This window comes from Hippocampus comes, unplaced genomic scaffold (assembly GCF_001891065.2).
Source record: "Hippocampus comes isolate QL1 unplaced genomic scaffold, H_comes_QL1_v1.1 scaffold437, whole genome shotgun sequence".
Taxonomy (NCBI): domain Eukaryota; kingdom Metazoa; phylum Chordata; class Actinopteri; order Syngnathiformes; family Syngnathidae; genus Hippocampus; species Hippocampus comes.
Genome location: NW_017805699.1, coordinates 265,436 through 292,330, shown reverse-complemented (window position 1 = coordinate 292,330; position 26,895 = coordinate 265,436). Strand labels below are relative to the sequence as shown.

The window sequence follows — 26,895 nt, the reverse complement described above, 5'->3', positions numbered from 1 at the left end:
TTTTTTTTTGTTGTTTAATCTTCCACTGTGATGGTCACATGATTTGATTTTCTCCTGTTTAGCATTTAATTCCCTTGATTGTTTTAGGCTAATTGTTCCATCTAATTAATAAACTTCAACGATTCCTTTTCAGAAGCGTCTTGGTGATCCAGACACTGCGAAGATTTTCAGAGTATAGTGAAATGAAGATCATGGATAAACGAGTTACCAAAAGCGGGATGTACAGTGGTGCCTCGAGACACAAGTTGACTATGTTCTATGACTATGCTTGTAACCCAAATCCTCTTTTCCCATTGAGATGAATGGAAATGTCATGAATTCGAGTCTCCCTCCCCCCAAAAAAATCTAACACAGGGGTGTCCAAACTTTTTCGTTTGAGGGGCGCATACAGAAAAATGAAAGGATGAATGGGCCACTTTAAAAAAAAATTTGTTAGTAGCTAAATATTGATTCCAAGCTGCTCCAGATCAGTAAATGGCACACTTGCTTGCTGTTATATTGTGTCGATTACTCAAATTACTCAAAATGACTGCCCTCCTGAAGATACGGTTTGGATCGAGCTCACGTTTAAAGAGGCCACACGTGAGAGAGACGCATGTACAAAACGTCGAAGGCTATATATATATGTGCCATGTGTATACACTGCAGCTAAACTGTATGTGGAGCAACCTCAGGCTAAAACGCTGATCTCTCTTGAGAATACAAATGCCTCCCGGGAGTATGAGTGCGCAGGAGTATGTATCGTGACGCATATGTGCTGTAAGTACTGCATGTAATGGATGAAGCAGTCAATGTGTGTGAAAGAGCAATACAAAAGCCTCCAGTCACATTGATGACAAAACACTTTTGATGTGAACAGGACCTCGCGTTCCCATGAGCCACACAAAGCACATCACAAGGCGGGGAAAGAAGTTCGGAGGAAGATCAGTGTATTGCTAATGAGGAGCCCAAAAGATGCTTAGCTATTACATACGCTCGGATGGACCTTCAGGCATGCTCACAGAGTGCATGGGTGGCTCGGTTGGGCTCTCATGCTTAGAACGCACACACCAAAAAGGCGCGTGCAATCCGGCATCTCGACGATCAAGCGCGAGGACAAAGCCGGGAAATCATCCCGTGCGCAAAAATCACTTTACACAAGACTCGGCTGGTTCACATAGAGAGCCACAATCTACAAACACGCTCGCATGACCCCAATTTTTTCTGCGAAACATACACGTATTCACAGGAGCTAAATAATTCACGTCTGACCCCGTTGCACAGTTGCTAAAATGCACAGCCTGTTAGAAATACACCCAAAGCATCCAAGCATGGGTTTTTTTTCCAGTGGTTTCCTACAATCTGGATCCACATCGATGAGTCAATTTATCTTAAACAGCATACATGTATGTATGTATATCAGCAAATGAGAGCAAACAAGGAGAGGCAAATCTGCAAACCAAGGGGGAGTAAATGTGCATTTCATCCTTGCTTTAAAACTATGGCCTCACCAATATTTTATTATTTTTTTTCGATGACGATGATGATAACCAACTTATGAGCAAGCCGATTAATTTAAAAAAATACATCATATATATTATTTTTTTGGTCCCTTCATGCACAGAATGAGACTGGCAAGTTACAGGCAGAACAGTTGTTTGACAATACCTGACTTTGTCCAACGTAAATGTGGACAAAGACATCATTGCGGAAAAGCTCAGCTATTTAAACCCGAGTGGCTCAGAGCAAATAGGTGACTTACAGCAGAACAAGAGCTGTCATGTCAGCTGGAACCAACCGCTTTGGGTGACATGGTGAGCTCTTCCCTACCTCCTTCCCTCAACTGATGCCCTTTCAGCACTGTTCACCCCACTAAAGCCTCCCCTACTTGCAGATGCTATCCGTAAAGATCGAGCAGCAAGACAAGTAAGAGTGAAACAAAAACGCCTGTGAAGAAACACAATATGGGGTGAAAAAATTTCATTACCGGGGGACACCCGATTAAGTGATGTGGAATTAACAGATCTTCTATCAGCATGTGTCTTCCCTAAAGGCTTCCACACTTGCCTGGCGTGGGGAGATTATGGAGCAAAACGAAAAAAACAAGAAAAGTTATACGAGGACACTTTGAGCTGTGGCACAATGCCGCGCCAAAAATCGTAAGAGATCGGATGACTTCAGGGTCACGGAGGCTTCGAGTAATCCCCAGGAGTCTCCTCAGTTTGAATTGATTCTCTATATGATGATGAGGCTGTACATCCAGAGAGTGACTTCCATTTGTATTCATCCGTTTTATGAAGTGCCAGTCCTAAATGGGGTCACCATGAATCTGGAGCCGATCCCAGATGACTTTGGACAAGAGGCAAGGACACAACCTGGACGTGTTAACACCCAATCTCAGGGAGCATAGGCCAGTCCTTTTCAAAGTTCAGATGTTGAGTGGTATAGCGTGGGTTCCCTCTAAAAAGTAAACACCAGACTTCCACCACCTTGCCCGCGACTGACAATGAAGCGCTCTAAAGTGGTCCTGCCAGTGCAAAGTCCCATTATATCTATGTAGAACACTAATACAGACTAAAACAACTCAAATGAGAAACCTAAAATTCTTACAATCCTGGTCCACACACTAACTTGTCAGACTCACCCTTGCTCATCTGTCTTTCTCTCCGTGACGAGCGCATACTTATAGCACACAACGTGGCACTCTAAAGGAGCCACTGAAGAGGCATTTTTTGGAATGGGTGTAGCTATGCTAGTTAATACCACAGTGCTGCTAGTTACATTTCTGAAGGATATTATGGGAGTTCAAGTCAATCGCCTGCATTTCTAGCACTGCCCCAATTCAGTCTCATTACTGCATTTTATCCGACATCCACTCTCTTTTCGCCCTCGCCCGCTTCCGTTTTCCTCCCGCAGTGCTCCATCTCCCCTTTAAACATGTCTGGTGTGCATGTTGAAAAGCTGCCAACAAACGTGAGGAGGACAATTTGCTTGAATTTCATTTCCCTTCCGTGCTCTTCCCACAGGCTAAATGGCGTCGATACTTATGGCGTGTACACTCGCTATAAATATGGCACTCGCTCATCTTCGGGCTCAACTATGGGAGCTTCACATGTTGCATGAACACACACGCGAACAGAGGTTGGGTATGGGGAGGGAGGGGTGAAGGGGTTGCTATAGAGACGGTTCTCTTGTAGGTATGTGGATGTTAGAAAGCAACATTTAAAATATCTTCCGTTTCGATTTTCGTACCTCCGGGAGCAGTTGATCAGCTGACTTGAGGCACCGGGCAGGAGGAGAAGGATGAGGTACCTCAAAGGAGGCCAGAACAGGAGTTACAGTTTGCTGTATATGTTCCCTCTATTTTTTGACATGAGTCAGGGAGTCGTAACAGTCGGTCAGAAGCCAAAGAAAGCAGTTAATGGAAAAGGGACCATAAATACTAAGGTCTACTCATGATACTGTTCCACTCCAGCCCTGTCGGGAGTGGTAATGTGTCATTACAAACTGCTAACTGGTGGTAACTATCATACTAATTTTTTTTATTTCCAGTATGGGAGCAAACTCCTACTCCATATATTTTTAAAAAATCAATTAATTAATAAATCTAATACTAAAACCAATAAAAAAATAAAAAGGAAACATTTTCCAAACGAACATCTAAAAACCCGTTAAAACTAAAGGAATTAGAAAAAAAAAAAAAAAGTTTAAACGGGCAGCACGGGGTGCACGACTGCCGGGATCGGATCCAGCCCGCCCGTTACCCTCGTGAGGATAAGCGGCTCGGATAATGGCTCCAAACGAAATAAATTCTAACGATCATGAAAAATCCCAAACCATCCTCACCTTGGTGAGAGAGACATGAGTGGGTTAAAACTCCCAACACCTGGACACCTGGCAACCTTGTAGCATGCAGGAACCAGGAAAAGCTCAGGTTACCAAAGACGGATCACACACACACACACACACACACACACACACACACTACGCCCAATACGCGCACATAGCAGATCGATTTTTTTTTTGACAGGGCGGCCACACATTTGACTTTCCCCCTGCCTGCTTGTGAACATGTGCAAACGTTTCCAGCCCGATAACGTCACCTCTCTGCATTATCACAAAAGAAAACAAAAGAATATGATTCCAGCTGAAGACAAACCCCACCCCCTTGCCTTACACCCACACACTATCTCTCTCACACACACACACACACACACACACACACACACACACACACACACACACTGCACACACCCACTCATCTCCAAACAGGTGGCTCAGCTTCAGTCGGGAAACACAGACGCTGGCTATTTTCCTCCACTTCCAAATGCCACAAATGCAAAATTCTTCTATCTCTCTATTGGACGTCCCTTCCTTCCTCCTGATCGCACATGCGGTCAGGTTGCTCCTATGCAGCTGTCAGGCTATGCTAACCCTTCAGCACTATATATAGGAGGCAGCTGGATGAAACACTGACGCGGAGCAGCAGTGAACAGACAAGGAGAGAGAGCTCGGTTGATATTTACCGCGTGAGGCTAATAGCAGCACATGTTGATGGGGGGTGTCGCTTCCTTCCCCTTCCCTTTCCTCTCCTTTCCTTCTCTGGGTGGGGAGTCGTCACACGGCTGCAGCATCAGCAGCAGCATCAGTGGCAGCTTCAGGGCCTGCGTCTTTTTCCCTCCCTTCCTCCCGCTCTCTCTCTCTCTCTCTCTCTCTCTCTCTCTCTCTCTCTCGGTCTCTCGCTTTCTCTTATCTCCGCCTTCTCATCCACACACACTCGCCCGCGCCCTGTCGAAGACCCTCCTCCTAAACACCCTCCCTCCATCGTTCCTTCCCCTTCACTCTTCACTCTGTGCTCAATTTCCTCTCCTCATGCTGTTGAATGACAATCAGCCAGCCCCAGCAGTGGGCTTCTTTTTTGGATGTATCGACAATATGCAGCAAATAGGAAGGACCTGACACTCTCTACGCTCTCATTGGTTTCGAGTATTTAGCCGTGACACTAACTGAGCATTGATGCCGCATTCGCTTTAGGACTTACACAAAAGGCGTCGTTCACTGATGAGCCTCTGTGGTATTATTAATAGAAAGCAGATCCAAGCCAGTCTCCGGATTTTACAGGAGGCAGATTTGGGATGCTGCTCTGAATTTACTGTGAAATATGAACACGGCTCTTCATGATAATCAAATATAGACTTGGGGATAAAACCCTGCAAACAGATTCGATGAGACACAACATTATAACCCTGTTAAATGCCGAATTACTGAGCCATAACAAGACACCGAAATGAGACCTTCAACTTCAACTCGTCTAACCGTGCATTCTTTTTCGATTCGGCTCCATCACTAGATGGATACGTGCAGTCTGGGTCGAAGGCGGTCTCCATGTGCCCACTTCACAGATTTGTGATCTCGCCAGCTAACTTTAATCACTCGCACGTGGAGGATCTGTTTATAGTTCCTTCTAAACGTACTTGGCACACCGTGACCGGCCACGGGGGGAAAAGCAAATCAGTTCAAGACTAGGTTGCCTAAAGTGAGGCTCCACTGTGTGATGATGACTTTCTGTTTGTTCCAAATGTTAATCCTCACAGTTTAACAGTTTGTAACCCTCAATGACAAAACAAGGCACACTTGCTATCACACTGCCTACGCCGCCTTGTCATGATGACTAATTACATCATATTGACATCAGTTTATGTGGGGGAGGGGAGGGGGGCTCATAGATGGTTTATGGAAGTGTGGATAGATGGATAATGCTCGGTCCCGAAAACGATATAATCCAGTTAATAGGATTTCACATTAATCCAAGCAGGCCTTTTTTTAATTTTTGGCCCCAATTAAAATTTCTGCAATATTTCTGAGAAAGATGCAAAAATAAAAAGGGCACCTAAATGCACAACAATTTCCTTCTTATTGTTCTGTCATTTTGCTTTCCTTTAATATTTTTCCTATTTTACACTTGCAAAGCTTGACTCACTATTTATAATGTAGTTTCGCTTGTAATCCAAAATAAAATGCAGTTCGAGTCTATTTTACCTGGAGTGGAAAAATAGTGTGAAAGGAATTCAATTAAGATAAGAAAAGTCGAATCTCGGTATTGCTTCAAAACACTGACTTTTTTTTCCCCCCATTTACCCTGCGGTTGGTAACATTGTCGGCGGTGGCATTCATGTGATGTGAGATGCGATTGGACTATTATTAAACCTGGTTTGTGTGAAAATCTGTTATGGGAAGGTGTGAAGGCATATATTACTTGTTGCGCCGGGGTAACAACACAGCTATTTGGGATTACTTGACTTAACTGTTATTCCTCGTTCCTGCGGAACAACCTATATGATCACAAGGTCTACTGTGTACAATCGTTGCCATGGAAACATCATCCTGGGTTGACAGCTGTGGCCTTTTAAGCAGTAGCCACACAAAACACAGGTCACCTGATACAACGAGGCCACCTTTCACCAACTGTCTATCACTGATTGTTTCCAGGCAACCAGTGCACGGATTCTGTTTTTTTTCTGGGAAACAGTCACTTTTATCCGGTTCTTTGATATTTGCAACGAGAGAGTACATTGATTTGAACAAGCGCAGATTCAAAAATTGAATTGCTGAGCCTAAACTGGCCTGCAAGCAATATTTATTGGTGCATCTATTCTCTGGCAAATGTTCATTTGTTGGCCTGTCCAGATGCTAAAAAGCAAAATGTATTGTATGTATATGTCTGTATTTTGACACGAAATTTTCAAAACATGTTTCGAAGAAAGTCACTTGATTCAGATGAATTTAGTTACGTTTACAGCCCCCCAGAAACAGCATGGCTGCAAACAGAGAGGAGTTGGTTTACAAAATCTCAATCGGTGTTGCCAATTTAGCTGGTATATGTAGTCACTTTTCTGCCCGCTCGTGCAACCATATTTTAAAAAACACGACCAGCGACGATTAATCTCACCAAGAAACAGACAACTGTGAAATCAGTGGAATAATTTTTCCAATGTTTCATGTATGATAAGAAACGGGGCCAATCATGCACTTTTTTTGTGGATGCAAAATTTGAAATGATTAAATCTATCGATAGATCACTGCCAGGCTAAAAACGACTATCTCCGGATTTGATCTTTTTTTTCCTCACAAATCGATACTAAAATGGATGGATTGTTTCAATAATTTGCTTCATGGCTGCCTTCAACATCTGTCTTAAATAATGAGGCCTGTGGTGTACATTTAGACTGAAGTCACCAAATATAGTTCCTCGCCCCCAAAAAATAAAAAGGTTATTTAAAAGCTACATGAATTATAATTCCACTGTGAATAGACACCATTCATGTCAGGGGGATGCATAAAGTTATTTTAGCATCACCCAGTGGCAAGTAAAAGTACAACATCAAAAGTCAATATTTACTTGTATTAGACAGTATATTTCCTCCCAATCATAAAATGCATATTTTAAAACAACAAACGTGAACAAATATGAGTGATCGTGCTAAAGCGTTTCAGGGACACAGTGTGTGTCACACAGATATACGTGTATGATTGATATCGAAAACCGGATATGACTGGGTCAGCTTTTTACATCAGTGTCAGCCATCAAGCTGTCACTCCCCCCCTCCGCCATCCGGCGTGCGCTCCAATGGGCGGGTTGCCAGGGCGACCGTTCACACGCCTCGCCATCCGAGACCACCTGGGAGAGGGCTCTCGATGCACCAGTGCGCGCATGAACGTACAGTACCAACAATGCCGACGCGCCCACGCACAGCTGTGCACAATAGCCACTCAACCACATTTCCAATCATATCTATAAATAGGCAAGCAGATAGGAGGCATCATACATCCAGTTGATTTGGTGACAAAGTTAACCGTGAACGGTAATTTACCAGTTTGCGGTACTGTTGCCTCTCTTGGCGGAGAGCGGCCACTTCTCGTCTCAAAACTTGATTTCGTTCCTCCAGGAGGCGAAAGCGACTCAGGTTTTGAGTTGAAGAGCCGAGCCGGGATGAAACCTCCGCCTTTGACTGAAAGACAAGGAATAATACGAGATCAAAATAAAAATGCAAATCATGTACTGTGATAAATGCTATTATTAATTGGAAAGTTGCGTCACATGCGAAGTAAGTGGTTCGCAAACTTTTTACGCCAAGTGCCACCTAAAACTTAGTTAGATTTCCAAATGCTACTGTAATAACCAGAATTTAAAGACAGTAGTGTAATAAGCCAAAGTGTTCATGAACCGTAATGCGGCAAAATTCGGTTCAAGTACGTGTGTATGTATGGAGATAGATTCCCCCCCCCCCACCACACATATTTTGTATGTATGATTTTTATAAAAATTATTTCATGTAAGCAATGCCTTAATGTTTCAAGTAAACGTTAGCTCTTTCGGATTTATCCCCCGTGGTAATCTCAATCTTGACTCAGGATCATTTAAATAGATTGTCATATCGCCATCTGGTGAGCGAGTGATACCCTTACTTGCATCCCGGCTGCACCAAGGCCGAGCACATTCAAACCCATAAAGCCTTGACATCCTTAGAATATCCTGAGTCTAAAACCCTTCCTCTTGCTGTTGCCTGCCTCTCGTGGGTGCTGCTCCTCTTTTAGCCACAAAGGTGCATGAAGACAATCCACGTTGCATCCTGAATGAGGTAGTGGTGCATAATGTGTTGCCTTTGCTGATGCAGTGCCTACCTTCCACTCCACTCGGCTCCTTTTCCCGTCAAGTCAAAATCCGGCACGTGATGGAGATCTGTGTGCTTGTGTGGTTACGAGCCTCTCTAATCTGCAGCTTTAATAGCGTGCCGAGTGTGTGCAAAACTGTAGCTGGCTGCGAGTCAGTGTGAGCAAAGACACTTGCAGTGGCTTCACATCACTGTCACACACACACAGACATTCCCTCAGCCCCGTCCGTCCCTGCATGAGGAGTTGGCTCAAACTCGCTGCTCCTATCCAGCTTGTGCTTTGAACACCCACACAGCCCATTTGTGTGTGTGTGTTTTGTTTTGTTTTGTTTTTTTGGGGGGGTTGGGTTAATCTATCTCCATCAACTGCTGCTTATCCGGGGTCAGGTCACAGAGGCAGTAGCTTCAGCAGGGAAGCCCAGATTTCCCTCTCCCCAGCCACTTCTTCCAATTTTTCTGGAGAGGTCCCAAGGCATTACCAGGCCATACCAAGGCATCGTAATCCATACCTGTCAACCTCGGCTAATAGCTGCCCTTATAAATGATTACGATTCCCCTTAGAAAGCAACAAAAACCCATACAATGGCTTACCACGCATTGCGCACATCATGTTTTATCAACCCGACCGTACGCAGCGATGACAAAAAATATACGATTGAGGATTACTTTCGCTGGTTTGCCGTGACAATAGTAGCGATCGACGACGGCAATGTCGTTGGCTACCAGCAGGTGAGACGATCTGGATTTGAGCCAAAATGGTCTTTGTGAGATCGGTTCACAATTGTTTGGGTTTTTTTTCCCGTATAAAAGTTGTAATACGCCGTACATGATTTGAAATGATAAAACAACGTATAAAATACGGGGAAAACATACAAGTTGACAGATATGATCATCAGATGTCCGAGCCACCTCATCTGGCTCCTCTCAACGTAGAGGAGCAGCGGCTCGACTCTGAGTCCCTCCCGGATGACCGAGCTTCTCACCTTATCTCTAAGGGAGACAACCCTGCGGAGGAAACTCATTTCGGTTGATTGTATTTGGGACCTTGTTCTCTCGGTCACAATCCACAGCTTGTGACTATAAGTGAGAGTAGGAACGTAGACCAATAAATCGAGAGCTTCGCCTTTCGGCTCAGCTCCTTCTTAAGCACAACAGACCAATACGGGGGACGTTGCAACAATCCTCCTGTTGATCTCAGATTCCATCCTACCCTCACAAGACCCCAAGATAACTGAACTCTTCGGGATGTCATAGCCAACCCGGAGAAAGCAGGTCACCCTTTTCTGACTGAGGACTATGGTATGAGATTTGGAGGTGCTGATTTTCATCCCAACACATGGCGGTTTCGCGCTGTTATGTTGTTAACTGTTAAATTGGGCTTGAGGAGTTTGGCTTGAATTATTGCAGAATGTTGTCATTGCTCTTTGAAATGAAGGGAAATATCAGTGGTTCTGCAACTTGATGGATGCATATGTAGTTACAAAGTCTACATAGATAGATATGAGAAAAATAGTACTCTATAAACTTGTATTCACATCTTAAGTTACTGTTGTGTCAGTAGTCCTTGATGGGTCCAAGGAGAGAACAGAGGGACACTACAGTGTGCGTGAGTGAGAAAGGAGAGCAGGAATGTACTCTCTGTTCCACTCTGTTACCTAGCAACACTCGCCGGCCGTCTGTTTCCTTCCTTGCTCCAGACGCATTATCTTCAGGCATGACACGGAGCCGTGAGAGTCGGGATTTAGGAGCAGACGGAGAGCCGGATTGGCGGGGAAATACGCCGTGAACTCCTCAAAGTCGGGAAAATGCCAAGGGGCCAGGAGGCATTTAACCTTGTCAGGCTGGGACATTATCCTCAAGTGTTGACCTGCACCCTAGCTCAACTTTGATTTTAACACTCGTCAACTGAATTTTACCCCTCTGAGTCATACAAAAGAAACATGAAATTAAATCATAGACAGGATATTCTAATGCTCGTGAAAATGCGATTTTCCTCGCGGGGCGTTGAAGATGTTTGATTAAATATGTCGATTTGGGCTTGAATAAAAATGGAAAAGTTGTTTCAGCTTATCTATTTTAGCATGCGCCTTATTGCTATTACAAGCAATGACTCACATGTGACCTATTTCCAATCAAATTAATAGAGCAGTTATTTTAGATACTTGCTATTTTTGGACAGCCAAAGCGAAACCGGTCATAATGTGTGCCAGTTGCCAACAAAGCAAATACTAAGGGTGTACTTTTTAGTCCTTAACGTACATTAACTTTGTTAGCCACAGTAACATTCAGAAGTTTGGACACCAAATGTATGCATTGCAGCAGCTCAGTACCTTTGCCTTGGCGTGTATGTGGTGAAGGTTTGTATTCCTGGCAGCGATCGTGGCCAGCTGTCTCTGGATCCACTGTAACTCCATCTGAGAGTGCCTCAGCAGCTCTTCCACATTAACACTGGATGTGTGATCCCGCATTATCACCTGCAAAACACACACCGCCAGCAAAAATATACACATGTGAGTCACCATGCGAAAAGCATCATCACAGCCCCACAGAAGCACATGGTCTTTGATTTATGCAAAGGATGCATATGCATATTCTGTTACATCCAAGTTGTTTGTTTATATGTACCCCGCAATCCGGTCACGTGTGAGCTGGAGCCTGATGAGGACAAGTGCTGTTGAAAATTATCGTGCAGAAAATGTTTTACCCAGTGGCAGACAATCACTTTTGCATTAGTGGCTGATGGCGCAATGCCCACCAAGATGCAGCAGAGGGTGCTGGATTGAAAAAAAAAAATCATGTTCTTCTTCAAGGATACTATTTCATAAGCTTGCACCATATTCATTATTGTTGAAAAATACACTGGTCAACAAGTTGTTGCTAAATATTTGTAATCGCAGACAGAAGTACATTTTGCCATATTAATTTTATGCGCCGATCCCGAATATGCTTTTTTTTCTCGAGCACATTAGGTTTTTATAATAATAATAAAAATAAAAATAACAAGTGTATAGATGTAACGGTGGTCAACTGGTTAGCACGTCCGCCTCACAGTGCAGAGATGCTACTTCGCGGTTTTTCACTTTTCGCGGAGGGGGCGGGGGTGTCAGATTACAATTAACCACGAAAAACGAGGTATTTCTGTATATTGGTCATGAGGCACTTTCTAATGAAATGTTTAGTACATTTTTTTTGTTTCGGTTCAAATGATGGATGGTGGGATGAATGAATGGCTTGAATCAATAACTGCTCAATGTAAATAACAGTTTATACCAACTCTTCTCACAAAATGTCAAACAACCAATTCAGTACAGTATGAGCAAACAGTACGGGTTGTCACTTACTGTGAGAATTCCTGCATCTTGTTCTAATAAAATCGCATAATTTGCTTTCTTTCAGGCACAAATCAAACATCCGTGACAGGTTCTATCAGTTCTTCATTAGTTGTCTGCATTTGTAGAAGATGACTGAAGTGATTGATGGGCTGCGATACAACCAACGTGAACGCATGTGTTCAGGATGGGGCCGAGCGGGCTCCACTCCGATTATGTAATCGAGGATTACATTAAATCTCTCGACACAATCATACTAACATTTATTTGCCGCGGCTAAATCCCAGTTTATAACATCTTTCTTGAAAATGGGTGTCGCATTCTGAAGCGTAAAATACGAAAACGGAGACCCCGGACTGTTGAACAGCGGAAAGCTGTACTGGATATCAAGCAAGAATGGGAAAGAATTCCATCTATTGTACAGTACAAAACTTCAACTAATAGTTTCCCCACTTTACAAACGTTTATTGAATGTTTTTGAAACAAAAGGTGATATAACACAACAACTTTTTGGGGATGTGTCGCAGCCATGAAATTCCACGTTTATGATTATTTGGGGAAAACAAAGTTTCAGTTTGAACAAAGAATATCTTGTCGTTGTAGTGTGTTCAATTAAATAGATTGAACATGATTTCCAAACCATTGTATTCTGTTTTTTATTTATATTAGACATAATGTCCCAACATTTGCTGAAAACACTTTTCAGATGGCCTATTACTACTTAATTTAATCATCAAAAATATCTGTCATAATTGGTTAAGCAGAAATTTTTATTGTAATTCAAACATGTACATCGGTTGCGCATGATACAAATATGGTAAACCATCAAGTGTTAAATACATTTTAATCATGCGCAACCAAAAATCAAGTGGTATTTTGTGTGTGCGTGCCGTCATCTCCACCCTGTATGTAATGCAATATGAATCTCATTTCTTTGATTTTTTTCTGAGTTTTACAAAATATTCAAAATTGATTGAAAGGGGCTTCTGAATAGTCACACTAGTTTTGTTTATTTACGCATAGTATGTCAAGAATTTAAAGTTACTGTCACAAGTAAGAGCTAAATAAGAGACTAAGCTCACCCACCTTTCAAATGTTCTTCTGTTACCTGCACCCATTTTAGAAATGCTGCATTCTTCTGGCACCTCACCCTCAGGATCTTGGCACATGACCACCTTCTAAACCTCTTTCTGCTTAAGAAATCTGTTTTTTTAAACTGTTGCGGCATGTCTAGAAATGTGCGCATCCTGCGAGCCGAGTTTTTGCAAGGCGTCTCCCCGACGACTTGCTCTTCAGAGACTCAAGTCCCGAATTGTTTCCCCACAGTGTTCTTCAGCCCAAAGGCTGCCTGCTGCGTGGCCATATGGCACATTTCACAAAGAGGGAGCATTTGAGGTTCAGCTCACACATCAACAGAAAATCAAGTTATGCTTGTTAAAAATGACCAAAAAGGCATTTAAACATGATATGCTTCATTACTTCAATTTTATTCTGGGGCATGTTTACATACTGTGTTGCTTTGATGGTTGCCGTTGAAACAACAAACATGGATCGCAATAGCATTCACTGATGTTTTGATGTGAAAGGAACAATATGACATCACGTGCAATTTATGGACAAAAGTAGTGCTTTGCCTATTCATTTACTCAATTGTGCAGTCATTTCATGGTGTTTCATAAAGTTGGGATTAGTCAGAGAACACGCTAAAAAAAATCTTGAGACTGTGATGAGTTGTGTAAAAACATTTTTAAAAATATAGATGAGGCACGTCAACATGTCCCTTGGTCTTCACACTTCTTTCGAAGCAAAGGCATCTTCATGCTGGGTTGCAATCAACCCGCAGATATTAAACAGTCACTAGTATTGATCCCACGCTTTTACTCCAGACAGAAGTGCTGTCCCATCACATCTTTTCCAACGCTGAGCAGCTGCGTGGCGGCTTCAAACTCCAGTGGGATGCTCTTGGTCAATGTCTGCTTCAAGTTTCGCTCCATCAGCTGAGAAAACATTTATTGTGCTTGGTAACATGGCAATGGGGTTTGAGATGTTAGGGTAAGCAGGACAAGAAAAAAAAAGTGAAATCTCGTTATCGCCTCAGGGGAACACTGTTTATAACTAATACCACCACGTATGGTGGTAGATGTCTGTACTCCAACACATACCGCCTACAGAACAGACATGTCATCTGTAAAGCTAAAGTTTTGTAAATGTTCCTAAAAACAACATCTAGAACTGCATTGCAAGTATTGTCAATTAACAGCCTCCTCAAACACTCCCACAATCTTAAAAAGTAGACATACACATTATTTGTCAGGCTGACAGACAGAAAATGAAGAAAAAGACGTGCGTCACCTCAAAAGTTGTTATCTCAAGCACCTCACTAATGTCGTCCTCCTTTTGTGACAAGGGCGTGTTGATGAGCGTCGCGGTTTTGGCCACATCTGGATGGTAATGTCTCTGCAATGTCTGCAGCAAATCGGGAGGAGCAGCTTTGGCAAACTCACTGTGATGTTTTCAGTCAGCGTCAGGGAATACAACCTTACACACCTTAATTTCCCACAGGCTACTCTCTAAGGCGTGGCACTGAGCGGGATCGTCCTCATCCATCAGATATGGGTCTTCCAAAGGCTCTGTTATCGTGAAACACATTTGACACACAGTTAGGGAGGTTTCAGTGGGTTTCTCACAGGCCCTGGATGCATAAGAACCGACCATCTTCTGCGCTGGGCTTGTGAATGAGAACCCGAGAGGAAGGGTGGCGGCGGATCAGGTTGTAGATGAAGGGCAGCACGATGAGGAGCGCTGTGGGCGGGGCTGTGAGGGCCAAACGGGCCAGACGTTTGGCAAAAGCAGCCACGAGGTACACCGGCAGGTGGCTGGAGTTGAAATTGTTCACGTATGGTTTCACTGAATAAACTTACAGCGCAGTCAGGGGATGGTGTATGAAGGCCTTACCTGGAACTAAGGAACAGGTTGGCCAAATGGAAAAAACGGGCTCTGTACTTGACATGGAAAATGGAAGGTTCCAGGAGATTATACAATTTCTTGTAGAAGTCTGGGTAATCGCTGAAACACACCAATGTCAGGAAATGTAAAGTAGGTGATTCAACAAACTCCTTTTTTTTTTTTTTTTAACTTTCTGACTATTCAACAATTTGATACTAGTGCATAATACTCACAGGTTGTGCTCATGCATGAGGACAAAAAGTCCGTTGAGGGCCAACAGGCTGATGGCTCCACCTATTCAAAAGAGACATCCGTGCGATGCTTTGCATCAATGGTGACTCTACACATGCGAAAAACGATGCGAGTGTTATGCCGTCGATAGAATTTGGTGTCTCCCAAAATAATATCAGAAGTGTAACAAAAGCATGCCTGTGTGTGCAGGGAGAGTGAGAGGTTTCCCACCCAAGATCCACTGTACATTATGTTGAAAGCAAATTGTCGTCGTCCGCTGACGTCCGCGTGCTGCTAATTTTCTGAATGTGTGACTCCTTAATGCACAACGGATACAGCAATGTACTACAAATTTGGTCTTAATCTGACTATCATCACACCTCTGATGCGCAAATTTACGGAGAGGTCATGTGAAAGGGGCTACTTTCAACAGTGAGCCGCTGGAAAAAAACCAAACAAAAAACCTACCGACATCGTAAGCGGCAGTCAAGAAGTCAATCATCAACGTAGGTTTGCTCATGTGGGGCAAAATGGCATCATGGAGGATCACCAAGACCTTTTTGTACATGTTACCCGGCAACTAAAATAACAAAAAGAGATGAGATGGTTTGACAAGGTGAGAGTTGGTGTCATCGATGTGGAGGCATAAGGCAAGTTTGTGCAGTGCCACATTTCACGTTACTTTATACTTGAGGAAGCCAAGCCACATCCTCTCGAAGGTACGCTTGTGTTCCTGCCATGAGAAAAGAACGTGAAATTCTTTGAGACAATTACAACATGGGCAAATGACGTGATAGGTCAAGAAGAGCCTACGTACAATGAGTTTAGCAGCTTTCCAGTGTTCGTGTTTCGCTGAAATAAGGGCACAAAACGTAATCAGTGTGATTTAAATGAATAATATTTTGAAGCAGCCAGTCTCACCTTCCTGTTTAACCATAAAGTTGGAAAGCTCTGACTCCTCCTTTGGCATACTGATGTTGGATATGAGAGTGAAAACGTTGTGTTGATATACAGGCATCACTTCCTGGAGAGAAAAGAAAAACAGCCAGATAAAATTACATGAACGGTGGTCTCAGTGAGACACTGATAAGTACTGTAATACACCGCAAAGTTATCTTACCCCTTTGCTTTTGTCCATAACTTTGCCGACATTCTCACGGATGGAACTCATGACGTAATAGCGGATATCATCTTTCTCCAGGAATTCATGGAACCGAGAGATCAGCAGAGACTTGTCCATAGTTCGGGACAGCAGTCTGTCCACTATTGCCTACACAAGACACGCAATATATACAACAAGGCTCCTTCCAGAGGAAAAAAAAAAAAAGAGATGGGCATTCCGAATGAGAAAACATAAAATACCTGCATCAGTTCCCGTGGGAAACTGTAGTGTTCACTCCAGTCCAAGTCCTCAAGGGGATGTTGTCCTTCTGCCGCTGCGAACTTCATCAAGCAGCACAAGGAAGCTTCCTATGTTTGAACAAATGTTTACCAAAAATAGTACAATGATTTCGTTCCTCTGTATTCTATTTTGAGCCAATTTACCTGGATCGCATGAAGTTCATGACTAAGATGTTCAAGCAGCATCTCTACGCAGTTGTTATAACGGTGTCTTATGAAGATATGGTATTTGTCTTCAGCGCTACATTCACCTGGCAATGAGATGAATACGAGTTTAAAATATAAAACGTGTTTTGATAAATCCTGAGATAATGGAGTGTTTTAAGCCTACACACACATGGACCTACCACTTAGTGCGTCGTCTTCTGCTGGCAGTTTGCCTTTAAAGAGCTCCTTTCTTTCCAACAGTGTGGAAAATAAATTGCTGCACGCCTCGACAGCCGTGATAACATCTTTCTCCCTTTCTGACTGCAAGAAGCCACGAACATTACTTGGAATGGCAGCGTGTTTGCATAGCAGTGTGTTTATACATACCTGAAGAAATTCAAATACGTCAAAAACGTCATTGGCGTGTTTTTTGCTCTCAAGTATATTATCGACTGTACTGTTTAGGTCAATTTTCGCTATTTTGACACTTGGTTTTGAAAGTTTTCCCAGCTTCACGTTTCGCTTATGGGAGGGCGCCATGTTTGTGTCGGGGGGGGGGGGGTGCTTCTTCTTCTACTCACACTTCTGGATGTGGCATATTGCTGCCCCCATAGGCCATCTGTAGAACTTTCCTGAGCAACAGTTAGGAGTGAAACGTATTTAAATATTTTAAAATGAAATCTCTCAGTAAAATGTGAATGTTAGTGCTTTAATTATTAACCCAATGTATCTGCAATTTAATTTTAATTTAATGTAGACTGATCCAAATGGATAATGGTGCATATCAATAATTGAGACTATGGTACAAGTTTCAGGAGTTTGATTCAAACCTTTTAATCACTTCTTAATTTGTATAATTGAAAATGTTTTATGTAATATTCCGACATTTTGAAATTGTAATCTTTGGATTCTCATTAGATAAGAAATATAGTAATTAAAATCATATTTAAAGAAAAGTAACATTTCAGTACAAGCTCAGTGAAACTGTTTCTTTTTTTTTTTAACTACTGAACTAAATGAAGTGTTTTTATTCTAATTTGAATGGCATCTGATGTATTTATACAAGTAACGTGCCTATAATTTACATCGTTCAACCTTGATAAATTTCATACCACTTACCCTCCTCAGGGTTGCAAGTTAATAAAGTAAATCAAAATGTAAGGTGTTAATACCTGTGTATCTAATACAATGTCTGAAACAAGCGACAGGGCCATGAAAATCGCCGTCAGTAGGTAGCGCACTTTTCTATGTCGTGTATTGCAAAAGTATTACAGTATACTGAAGCATCCGTAGATCAATCAGACTCCTCTCAGTCTCAAATTTGATGCACTTTATCTTGCGCCACATTGGAAAGGCTATCAATAATCCACATTTCTAAGAGGGTGATCCTGGCATATACTGTAAATCAATTGGCCATGGTGGAGTAATTCAAAGGGCTTTTATTATTTTTTTTATTGATGTACAGTAACTCTTTAATAGAAAACAGAAACAACGTCTCAATGAGGAACCTTAACTACTGAAAAGCAAATTGAAATACAAAGTTTGTAAAAAACTTTTTTCATGGAAAAAAAAAAGGTCTGCAGGTTTCTTCTTAATCAGAGTCATTTGTGATATCTGCTTCTTCCTGGAATAAAAGAAGCAATTATTAGTCAAGATAAAAGCAAAAAATATATATTCCTAAATATTCCCAGATACCTCTTTCTGCTCTTTATTATTCTGCGTTTCATTGGCTGTGCCGTGAAAGTCATGTATGGGCAGGGTGGCCATCCAGCTGCGCATGGATCCCTCCTGACACTCCGTCTCCACAATTGTAGGATAAATGTGAGCCTCCTTGAAGGCCTTGATGGCTTCCTCTTCACCATCCCATTCGAGACACTCATGTAGCCCGTCCCCTCCAAAGCGTTTGTTATACCTGTCGAAGTGGACCCTTTCCAGGACCAAGCCGAGTCCCGGAGCTTTGGGCACGTCCACTTTGTCTTGTTCCCAACTCCGATCAATGACGTTCTCCTCCGCGTATCCCTTAATGATCGCGATGACAAGGCCGATCATCTTCCGGATTTGGTGCATCATAAAGCTCTGGCCTCGCACTTTTATGACGGCAAATTCGTTATTACTGAGGATAAAAGGTTCTCCGCAGGACATCTCTGTGATGTAACGACGGGCACTGGGGTCCTTTGGAGCCTTCTGGGAGGTGAAGTTGTGGAAATTGTGGGTTCCCTTGTATCTCGCAAACAGAATGTTGACTCTCTGTAACGTCTCCGGATCGAGGCGAAAGGATGCCGTGTCATTTGTTTCATAGTCTTTATGAGAAAAGGCCACCGTTGGAAGAAGGTAAGAATACGTGCGAGCGTCACAGTTGTTTTTGGAATTGAATCCTTGGGTCACTCGTTTCAGACCTGGAGTTGGAGGGTACAAAAAAAAAAAAAAAAAAGCAGTGTTGTGGTGTCTTTAGATATGACTTTAATTTGTTCTGCGCCCGTGCACATAAGTGAAGAGACTCAAATAGTTTTCCCCATTAAAATGAATGGAAATGTGACCAAAATGTTACATCACAAAGTAGACTAATTTCACGAAATCTGTCAATCACCATAATTATCCTGAATGCTCTTCGTCTATTGTGCAAGTTACCTCTGGTTACCTCCGAACTGTGCTAAATTTACTGTGGCTTCCGAAAGATCTTTGATAATCTCATATGTATTTTGATTTATTCTCCTTTGTGATTAATTTTCATACTTTGTCTACAGTTGTATCCAATCCAATATTTTAATGACTTGACCTCCAACACGTTGGAGTATGACATATTTAATTATTGTAGACTGTGTATATTTAATTAAATGAAAACATTTCTCACCAAGGATTCTGATTTGAGGTGGCAGGTGCTTGTTGATTTTTTCAACAATATCTTCAATCAACCACAGCTTCAGAGACACCACTTGGCCTGCTGCTGACACACCCTAAACAACATCAAATAGTAAATATGGACTGTCAGATTAGTGATCGATCACATTTCAAATGTATTACATTTGTTAGGGAGTTTTATTAATATGAGCTGTAGCCTTCCCCTTTGAAGTTTAATTTTTCGACTCGGGTACTCCAGCTTCCTCACACATTCGAAAAACATGCATGTTATTTGTGAACCTGAGTGTGGGATAAATGTGTGTGTGTGTGTCTATGTGCTCTGCACTTAGGTGGCAGAGCAGTCCATGATGCACCCTGCCTCCCAACCAAAGTTACCTTGGATAGGCTCCAGCACGCCCACAACCTCTATGAGGAGAACTGCTGTCGAAAACGAATGTAGGGAGATGACAGGCCTACCTTATCAGTCCTGGCACATCTTTGGAAAGACATCTTCTTCATTTCATCGCCATGGTTTTCAGGAATGCAGCCTGATTTGATCAGAGCTGCAACGAGATCATCCTCTATTGTCCTGAACTGAGTGTTCCCAGGATTGCGCTAAAATAGAAATGAAAAGAATAAGGAGGGGAATGCTGAATTTTGGGAGTGCTGTTTTTTAATGTACCTGCATTCCATAGTAGCCCTTGCCACAGTATGCCATCAGGAGGATGACTTTCTTTTTGGGGTATCGCCTTTCCTCTTCGGTGTTGTCTCCATCAGATTTGGCTCTTTTAGTAGTTTGAACAACCTCATTTTCCTCTTTGGATCGTTTCAAGAGATTTGCAGCCGGTGCGCTTTGTGATGCTTCACTCATACTGGAAAGTAATTTTACAAGACCACCTAGAGGACGACGCATTTAAACCATTATAGAAGAAGTATGTGAAAAGTGAAGTTACACTCGTTTTACGTGTGGAAAATCTTACCGTTTGCTGCTACTACCCGTCTACTGGTTACTAAGGCCCTTAGCGGCAGTCTGGTTTGAAACATGTCCCCTGAGCCATCTAAATTTAAGGGAGACGACACAACCAAAACCATACGATACAGGGTGAAATAGCTAAGTCGGAATAGCACAAGACATCGTAATAAAACCAAACTAACTGAGAACGAAATGAGATTTGAACGTGCTAAGGAAGAAAACGTATTTATTTTCCCAACGATTCCACGTTTTTTTCAATTTAATAATTCTATTATACATATCCGTAAATTGACGATATCGCCGCCATTTAAGCACATGGAAAATATCAACTTTAACCCCGGTTGGAAATATCGCGTGGTTTGTTTTTATCGCGCGACTTCACTGTAACAACCTTGAACACAGCGTTTATTCTTGTGAAAAACAAGTTCTTGTTATTTATTATTCGGCTTATTATTATTATTATTATTATTATTATTATTATTATTATTATCACTGTTTTGTTGCATTGTGTTTAAGTTTAAACGTATGATTCACCTAATACTTTATATCGATTCATAATTTTTAGAATGGCAACATTTGTCTTAAAAAACAGGTGTATTTTTTAATAGCTACTTCTACCTTGAACATTCTGTTAACTACTTTATTAGATATGGTTTATTAACGAATTTCAATCAAGGCGTTCTTGGCGATCGATTGGAGATCTGAATTATTGCCCAATGCTCGCACTCGTGAATAAAACAACCTATGTAAATGACAGTTAGAAAAAAGAGAGAGTTTGTGCCGGCTTGCGTATTTGAGTACCGAAATATAGAAATGACGAATGACCATGCAATATACAGATTGTAAATTCTATCACTCAGAAACGTGCAGTTGTGTGGGCTGGAAGTCGTTTGTGACCCAGTATGTAGTAAACTTTGTATCCACTGGAGTGCAGCAAAAGCGTGTAACACTGGTTAAATCCGCTTTGTGGCACCTCACCCTCTCCAAAAAATTGCATCATAGGGCCCTTGCATCCTGAACTAAATTAATCATGCATCACCAGGAAGTTTACACCAAGAAGTACAATACATTCAGAACAGAGAGGTGTCTATATCCATGTTGTTTGAGGAATTGGTTGCCAAGAAACATAATGTATGCTTCCAATTTCTAAGGGTTTTACAGTAAGTTACTACAGTGACATGTCATGTCACGATCCAATAAAGTCAACAAAATCTAATCCCCTATGATGAAGGTTTTTTAGCAAATAGACGAGATTTAGATGGTCATTTTACACAAATTTGTCTCTGTAGTGCCTGAAGGCCTGTGCTGATGAGCTGGCTCCAGTTTCACTAAGATCTTCAACAGTTCTGAAATTGTCCCATCCCACTTCAAATGCTTTGCCATCATGCCAGTCCGCGAGAAAGCTGCACTTTTCGGGATTGAATGGCTACATGCCTGTCAACCTGTCATTTGTATCAATCAAACTTTTTTTAATATAAAGTGTTGGACAGTGAGAGGATAGAATCAGAATCATCTTTCATCAGGCTACCTTGTATCATTAATAAAAAGCAACTACGATAAATAAGGACATGACAAATAAGTATAGCTATAGACACATATAGGAGAGAGAGATCAGAAAAAAGAAAAGAACAGCAGTTGACACTATAACAACAGGATATGAGAATACAATTTAGGAAGACAGCATCTGAGCTGTGGAAAGCATTCGGAGAGTGGTCCCACACCAATCAACTGAGTCCCATAGGCGTTTGTCAAGGGAGACATCGAGATACTCATTATGCCATTGACAACTAGACACAATCATTAAAATAACCCTTGAATTTCTCTTGTGACGTGCACACACTGAATGACAATTACCCTTTCATATCATGAGTTGTTGGTATAACAGATTTTTTTTAATGTGGTGATAACTTCGTATTCCATTCCAATGCCTTGTAATATGAGAAGAGACAATAAACGTACTAATCACCATTTTTTCCCCTTTTAACCATTTCTATTTTCAAACACAGTGTTAATGTTCACACGATGCATATTGCTATGGCTTACAATAATACTGGAAAGAAAACCTTTGAATCATTGGTGATGAACACTTGGGCCTACTATGCTCCTGTTTAAATGTACAATGTTTGATGTAAAATGTTATTGACACATTCTTTTCATGTTTAAAAATTGTAATGTCCTTATATGTGGTCAAGGATGACGGCTGTCGATGCACTGCAATTTTTTTTGTTACGAGTGGTCACAGAATGCACATTCACGAGAGCCAATGTCAAGCTGCAATGTTCTTTAGTTTCATGCCAACGTCACAACCCAAAAACCAGGTCCGCCCTCATTTATTTACTTTATCTTTGCAAAAAACATGTGTAGTAAATCGTACGTTGCATAAATAAGGATAAAATGTGTGATTTATTGTTGGATCAATTTAAATCTGATACTACAGACAACAAATGGTGGAGAGTTTTTTTAATTAACGTTTTTTTCCAAAGGAAATTAAGATGGCGATTGAGGGACTTCCGGTTTGAGTAACCAATCAGGAAAAAGACTCTACTGGTTTGAACAACCAATCAGAGGGTTCCACATGCGGACACCGAACACCGCATTCGACTCACACTAAGGCTGCGGAGGACAATTGCAATTGATAGCGAAGAGGACGCTGGTGAACTCGTAATAATTACATAGGCAAAACAGGCTAGGACTGAGTTACCAAACAACCGCATGTTTAAATAATTTGTCTGTGTCGGTTTTTTTCGAGCTCCGTCGTGTATACAGAAGATCGGTGCGCACGTTTACGGCGTCGATGATATGAGTTATCCGTTGAATATTTCTCGGGAGAGCGAGCAAAGCGCGACCGGCGAAATCAAGCCAGAGCCGAAATTTTAGCTTAGCTTTAGCGGCTAACTAGTCGTTAGCACCTTAGCCGCTAATTCGGCCCCTTTAAACAGACACCTGCTCGCTGTTTTTGTTCTGTTTAAGTTATTTACACGCAATACCACAGTAAAAGGCATTTTTAGTTTTTAATTTTAATTTAAAGCCCAGTAGTGTAGAAGGAAGGAAGGACCGTGTCAGGTCGAGGTCGGGTCCATTACAGGCAAACGGGTCTCTTCGAGTGGCCGTTCACAATGGACAACGCGCACACTAAGACGGTTGAAGAAGTTTACAGCTTTTTTAACGTGAACGAGAGTACCGGCCTAAGCTCGGAGCAAATCAAGAAACAACGGGAACGATACGGACCCAACGGTAAGGATTGTGGTTCCATAAACGTGCTTGTGGCATGTAACGTTATATGGCCCGTGCCACCGTGCTCAGATAACGGACGTCACGTTGAACAAAAGTAGCTTGACATCACTTTTTGCGTAATGAAATGTGTAAACGAACTGCCAGATTCACACTATGAATACCGATTGTCCAACTGCTGTACGTTAGTTTACTGTTATTGAATAGAAATTATTGATCCGTCTTGAACTTGTTTTTTTTCTCTCTCTGGGTTTCCTTTACGATGATATGCAGAATTGCCAGCTGAGGAGGGTGAGTACACAATTCACTTTCTTTTCAAATAATGTGTTGAAAATGCACTTCATTTAAACGTCGTCATTGTTTTTCTCTTGAAAGGCAAGTCCCTTTGGGCACTAGTGGTTGAACAGTTTGAAGATCTGCTCGTGCGAATCCTTTTACTGGCTGCCTGCATATCCTTTGTGAGTATTACTCCTGTGTCACTGTTTGCTCAATAGATATAAACAAGAGCTGTTTTGCGCATACACACTGCTCTTTTGAAAAGGATAGATGCTGTAATCCTGTCTGAGTAGGTCGTGAATCCGATCCAAAGGGTGGAAAATTGAAGTAAAAGTACTACAGCAATTGCGTAATTCTCGATGTGTTGCTGAAAGAAAATATCGATGAGTCACTATGAGATTCATGTCGCAGAAGGCAGGAAATTTGTGCATTTATCATGTAAGAATGTAAGAATTTGAGTAAATATCATTCAGTAAGCTTCGTTAATCATTTGGTTATATTTGCTATTAATCCAGTTTGGAGCGGGCCCTCAGACAAATAAACAGGCGAGATGTTTTCTGATGGGTGCTTCACTTGAGGATTTCATTCATCAAACATCATTAATACGAAGTACAAAGATGACTAAGCACACAACTGTCATTTTGTGAATCCAAAGAGATGAAAGGGGATGAAATGAAAGAGAATCGCGCATCTTTACTCTCCACAACAAAACTTGACAGCTTTTATTACATGAAGCAGGCAGCCGCTTCCTTTCATGTATATCAGATTCTTCTTGAGAAGCCAGAAATATGTCATCTCTCTCTTAAAATAACGGAGTCATATTTTGACAAAAATAAAACATGTAAACATACAACAACGCTGGGGAATGCAAAACTATTACCTTTTACGGATGTAATCCGCCGTAGATTTTTAAACGTGGCGTTCTTCATCACCTCGGTGGTTGTAGTCTTCCGAGGGCTTCACATCCCAACCCAATGCTCAAACTCTGGCTTCGAGAGTTGGATGCCTGACAACAGCAAATACATTTGAGTCACAGTCCACAACCGTTTATTAACAAACATAAATCCTTGTAGATGAAGCGTTGAGTGTTGCAGAGTGTACTAGAAAGGAGGAATTTTCCTGCTCTTAATGTAAATCAAACATAACCACGTCTTCTCTGAGCCTGCGTTGTCTCACGACAGTGATGTTAAAACAAGTGAAGTTCGGGCTATCGTGCCGGCGAGCTAAAGGCTGTCACCTTGTTAATCAGTGAACGGACGATATATGTCACCTATACATGTGCTGAGATTAACAGCCTGTGGGCATAAGAGCCGTTGAAGCCTTAGGTGGCAAATATATAAGGTGCACTTGAGCATTCGTAGACTGATACTAGACAGTATAAAAGCAGGCGTCATTTGTTGTCTTTTGATGGTTGCGGAGAACACTGCCCAATGTGTTTCAAAACCTGGATCTATCCTTTTTGTGATTCCTTTTTGTGCGTTGTCAAGCCCGTTCACACGCGCAACATCCATTCACAAATCTACCAATGTGGCCTAACGTGTTTAGTTTGTCACAGATATAGAATAAAGTGCTACTTGAATAAGTTGTACAAATTGTATTTGACTGCTTGTGGTAGAATAAATTGTCGCAGTGTTTGATTTCCTCCGTCGTTAATGACAAGTCGTTAATATCAGTCGCCCAAAGTGACATTCTATCGCGCCTAGCCCAGTTTCCAACCACCTGTTTCAAAACGTCGTCATGTTTTTTTAATCAGGGCAGAGAAGTGCCTCATCAAATACTTTAATTGCATCCTTGCATTGTGTCGGCTGCAGGAGAATTGTGGGAAAGTAGATGACCTGGTTTTTATGTATTGAATCACACGTAACTTCTTTTACGAATTACCAACGCAAATGCTGCCATGGCTTCATCTGTCGTGATTTCAATTGAAGTGGTTCTTTGCGATACATTTGTCAATGGGTTGAGACCATTCACATATTTGAATTGCGTTCAAAGCCAACGTTTCCTCTGTTGTAGGTGCTGGCCTGGTTTGAAGAGGGAGAAGAAACAGTAACAGCTTTCGTGGAGCCTTTTGTGATTCTGCTTATTCTTATAGCCAACGCAGTTGTCGGAGTCTGGCAGGTAAGCGTATAATCAAATCAGAGACTCTAAACAGCAAACCATCACGTCTCTGAACAAATGACAGTGACACTGCACCATGTCGTGGCTTCGGCAGGGCTTGTTCACATTTTCACTTCCTTAAAAGAAATGTTTTAATTTCCCCAAATCTGTTGAAACTCTTGAGGAGGGAGAAATGGCAGCCACCCAGGATGAGAGTTTGTATGGAAACAAAGGACAGCTAATTCATTCTGTGCTCAGTGACTCCTCATGCGTTCAGTCCGAACAGCGTCGAAAAGTACAAAAGTCGAGTCGTTTATGACAGATGGGCTGATGGTGTGACACATCTTTTTTTTTTTTTGGTTACACCCAAACCAGTGTAGGATACAATGAGGGTCAAATGATTGTCATTGAAACACTATTGATTGGATTGGATAAACTTTATTGTCAAATGTACTGTATGTGTAACATGCAGCACAGATGAAATTTCTTCCCTCTCAACATAAAACAAGAGGAGCCGCTGCGGGTGTCTGTGCCGCTATCAAAAGAAAAGTTAACAAAAAAATGCCAAGTAATACAAAACAACACATGAGACACAGACAATTGTGCACTCTTAACCACTTTCCTGCATACACTTTTGTTGTCCGAAGCAGTTATAGATGAAAGAGGAGCGAATCAAAGTGTCCTTTTCACCAGTGGATCAAAGATGTCATTCTGCAATGTGCACACGTCTGCTACAAGCTAAGCTTGAAAGCAACAAGAAGCTGTAGCATCCATT

General features: G+C 41.9%; 4 protein-coding genes across 9 annotated transcripts in view; 1 reads left to right on the top strand and 3 right to left on the bottom strand.

Moving 5' to 3' along the window:
* LOC109523449 (RIMS-binding protein 2-like) overlaps positions 1-13,353 on the bottom strand; it is a 41,671-nt gene extending 28,318 nt beyond the window's left edge. For all 5 annotated transcript variants that reach the window (XM_019882618.1, XM_019882621.1, XM_019882620.1 and 2 more), the window contains exons 1-3: positions 13,067-13,353; positions 10,982-11,125; positions 7,851-7,982 (exon numbers count right to left, since the gene is read on the bottom strand). In XM_019882618.1, the coding sequence (XP_019738177.1) occupies positions 7,851-7,982; positions 10,982-11,119 (270 nt within the window). In that variant the 5' untranslated portion in view covers positions 11,120-11,125; positions 13,067-13,353. The remainder of the gene's footprint in view (positions 1-7,850; positions 7,983-10,981; positions 11,126-13,066) is intronic.
* Positions 13,354-13,431: 78 nt separating this feature from the next.
* noc4l (nucleolar complex associated 4 homolog) lies at positions 13,432-17,261 on the bottom strand. The gene is made up of 15 exons (XM_019882624.1): positions 17,093-17,261; positions 16,906-17,026; positions 16,703-16,809; positions 16,520-16,627; positions 16,278-16,427; positions 16,079-16,181; positions 15,975-16,009; positions 15,840-15,890; positions 15,626-15,737; positions 15,160-15,220; positions 14,936-15,046; positions 14,693-14,856; positions 14,528-14,610; positions 14,333-14,446; positions 13,432-13,977 (listed from the first exon to the last, which is right to left on the bottom strand). Exons 1-15 carry the CDS (start codon positions 17,243-17,245, stop codon positions 13,858-13,860), a joined length of 1,593 nt encoding a protein of 530 aa, XP_019738183.1. The 5' UTR covers positions 17,246-17,261; the 3' UTR covers positions 13,432-13,857.
* Positions 17,262-18,124: 863 nt separating this feature from the next.
* Positions 18,125-20,872, bottom strand: pus1 (pseudouridine synthase 1). The gene is made up of 6 exons (XM_019882610.1): positions 20,524-20,872; positions 20,226-20,440; positions 20,021-20,158; positions 19,557-19,659; positions 18,401-19,101; positions 18,125-18,329 (listed from the first exon to the last, which is right to left on the bottom strand). The coding sequence occupies exons 1-6, from the start codon at positions 20,633-20,635 to the stop codon at positions 18,297-18,299; spliced, it is 1,302 nt and encodes a 433-aa protein (XP_019738169.1). The 5' UTR covers positions 20,636-20,872; the 3' UTR covers positions 18,125-18,296.
* A 2,225-nt stretch (positions 20,873-23,097) lies between these two features.
* The window catches only part of atp2a2b (ATPase sarcoplasmic/endoplasmic reticulum Ca2+ transporting 2b), a 19,950-nt gene continuing 16,152 nt past the window's right edge, over positions 23,098-26,895 (top strand). For both annotated transcript variants that reach the window (XM_019882607.1, XM_019882606.1), the window contains exons 1-4: positions 23,098-23,750; positions 24,021-24,038; positions 24,123-24,205; positions 26,037-26,141. In XM_019882607.1, the coding sequence (XP_019738166.1) occupies positions 23,633-23,750; positions 24,021-24,038; positions 24,123-24,205; positions 26,037-26,141 (324 nt within the window). In that variant the 5' untranslated portion in view covers positions 23,098-23,632. The remainder of the gene's footprint in view (positions 23,751-24,020; positions 24,039-24,122; positions 24,206-26,036; positions 26,142-26,895) is intronic.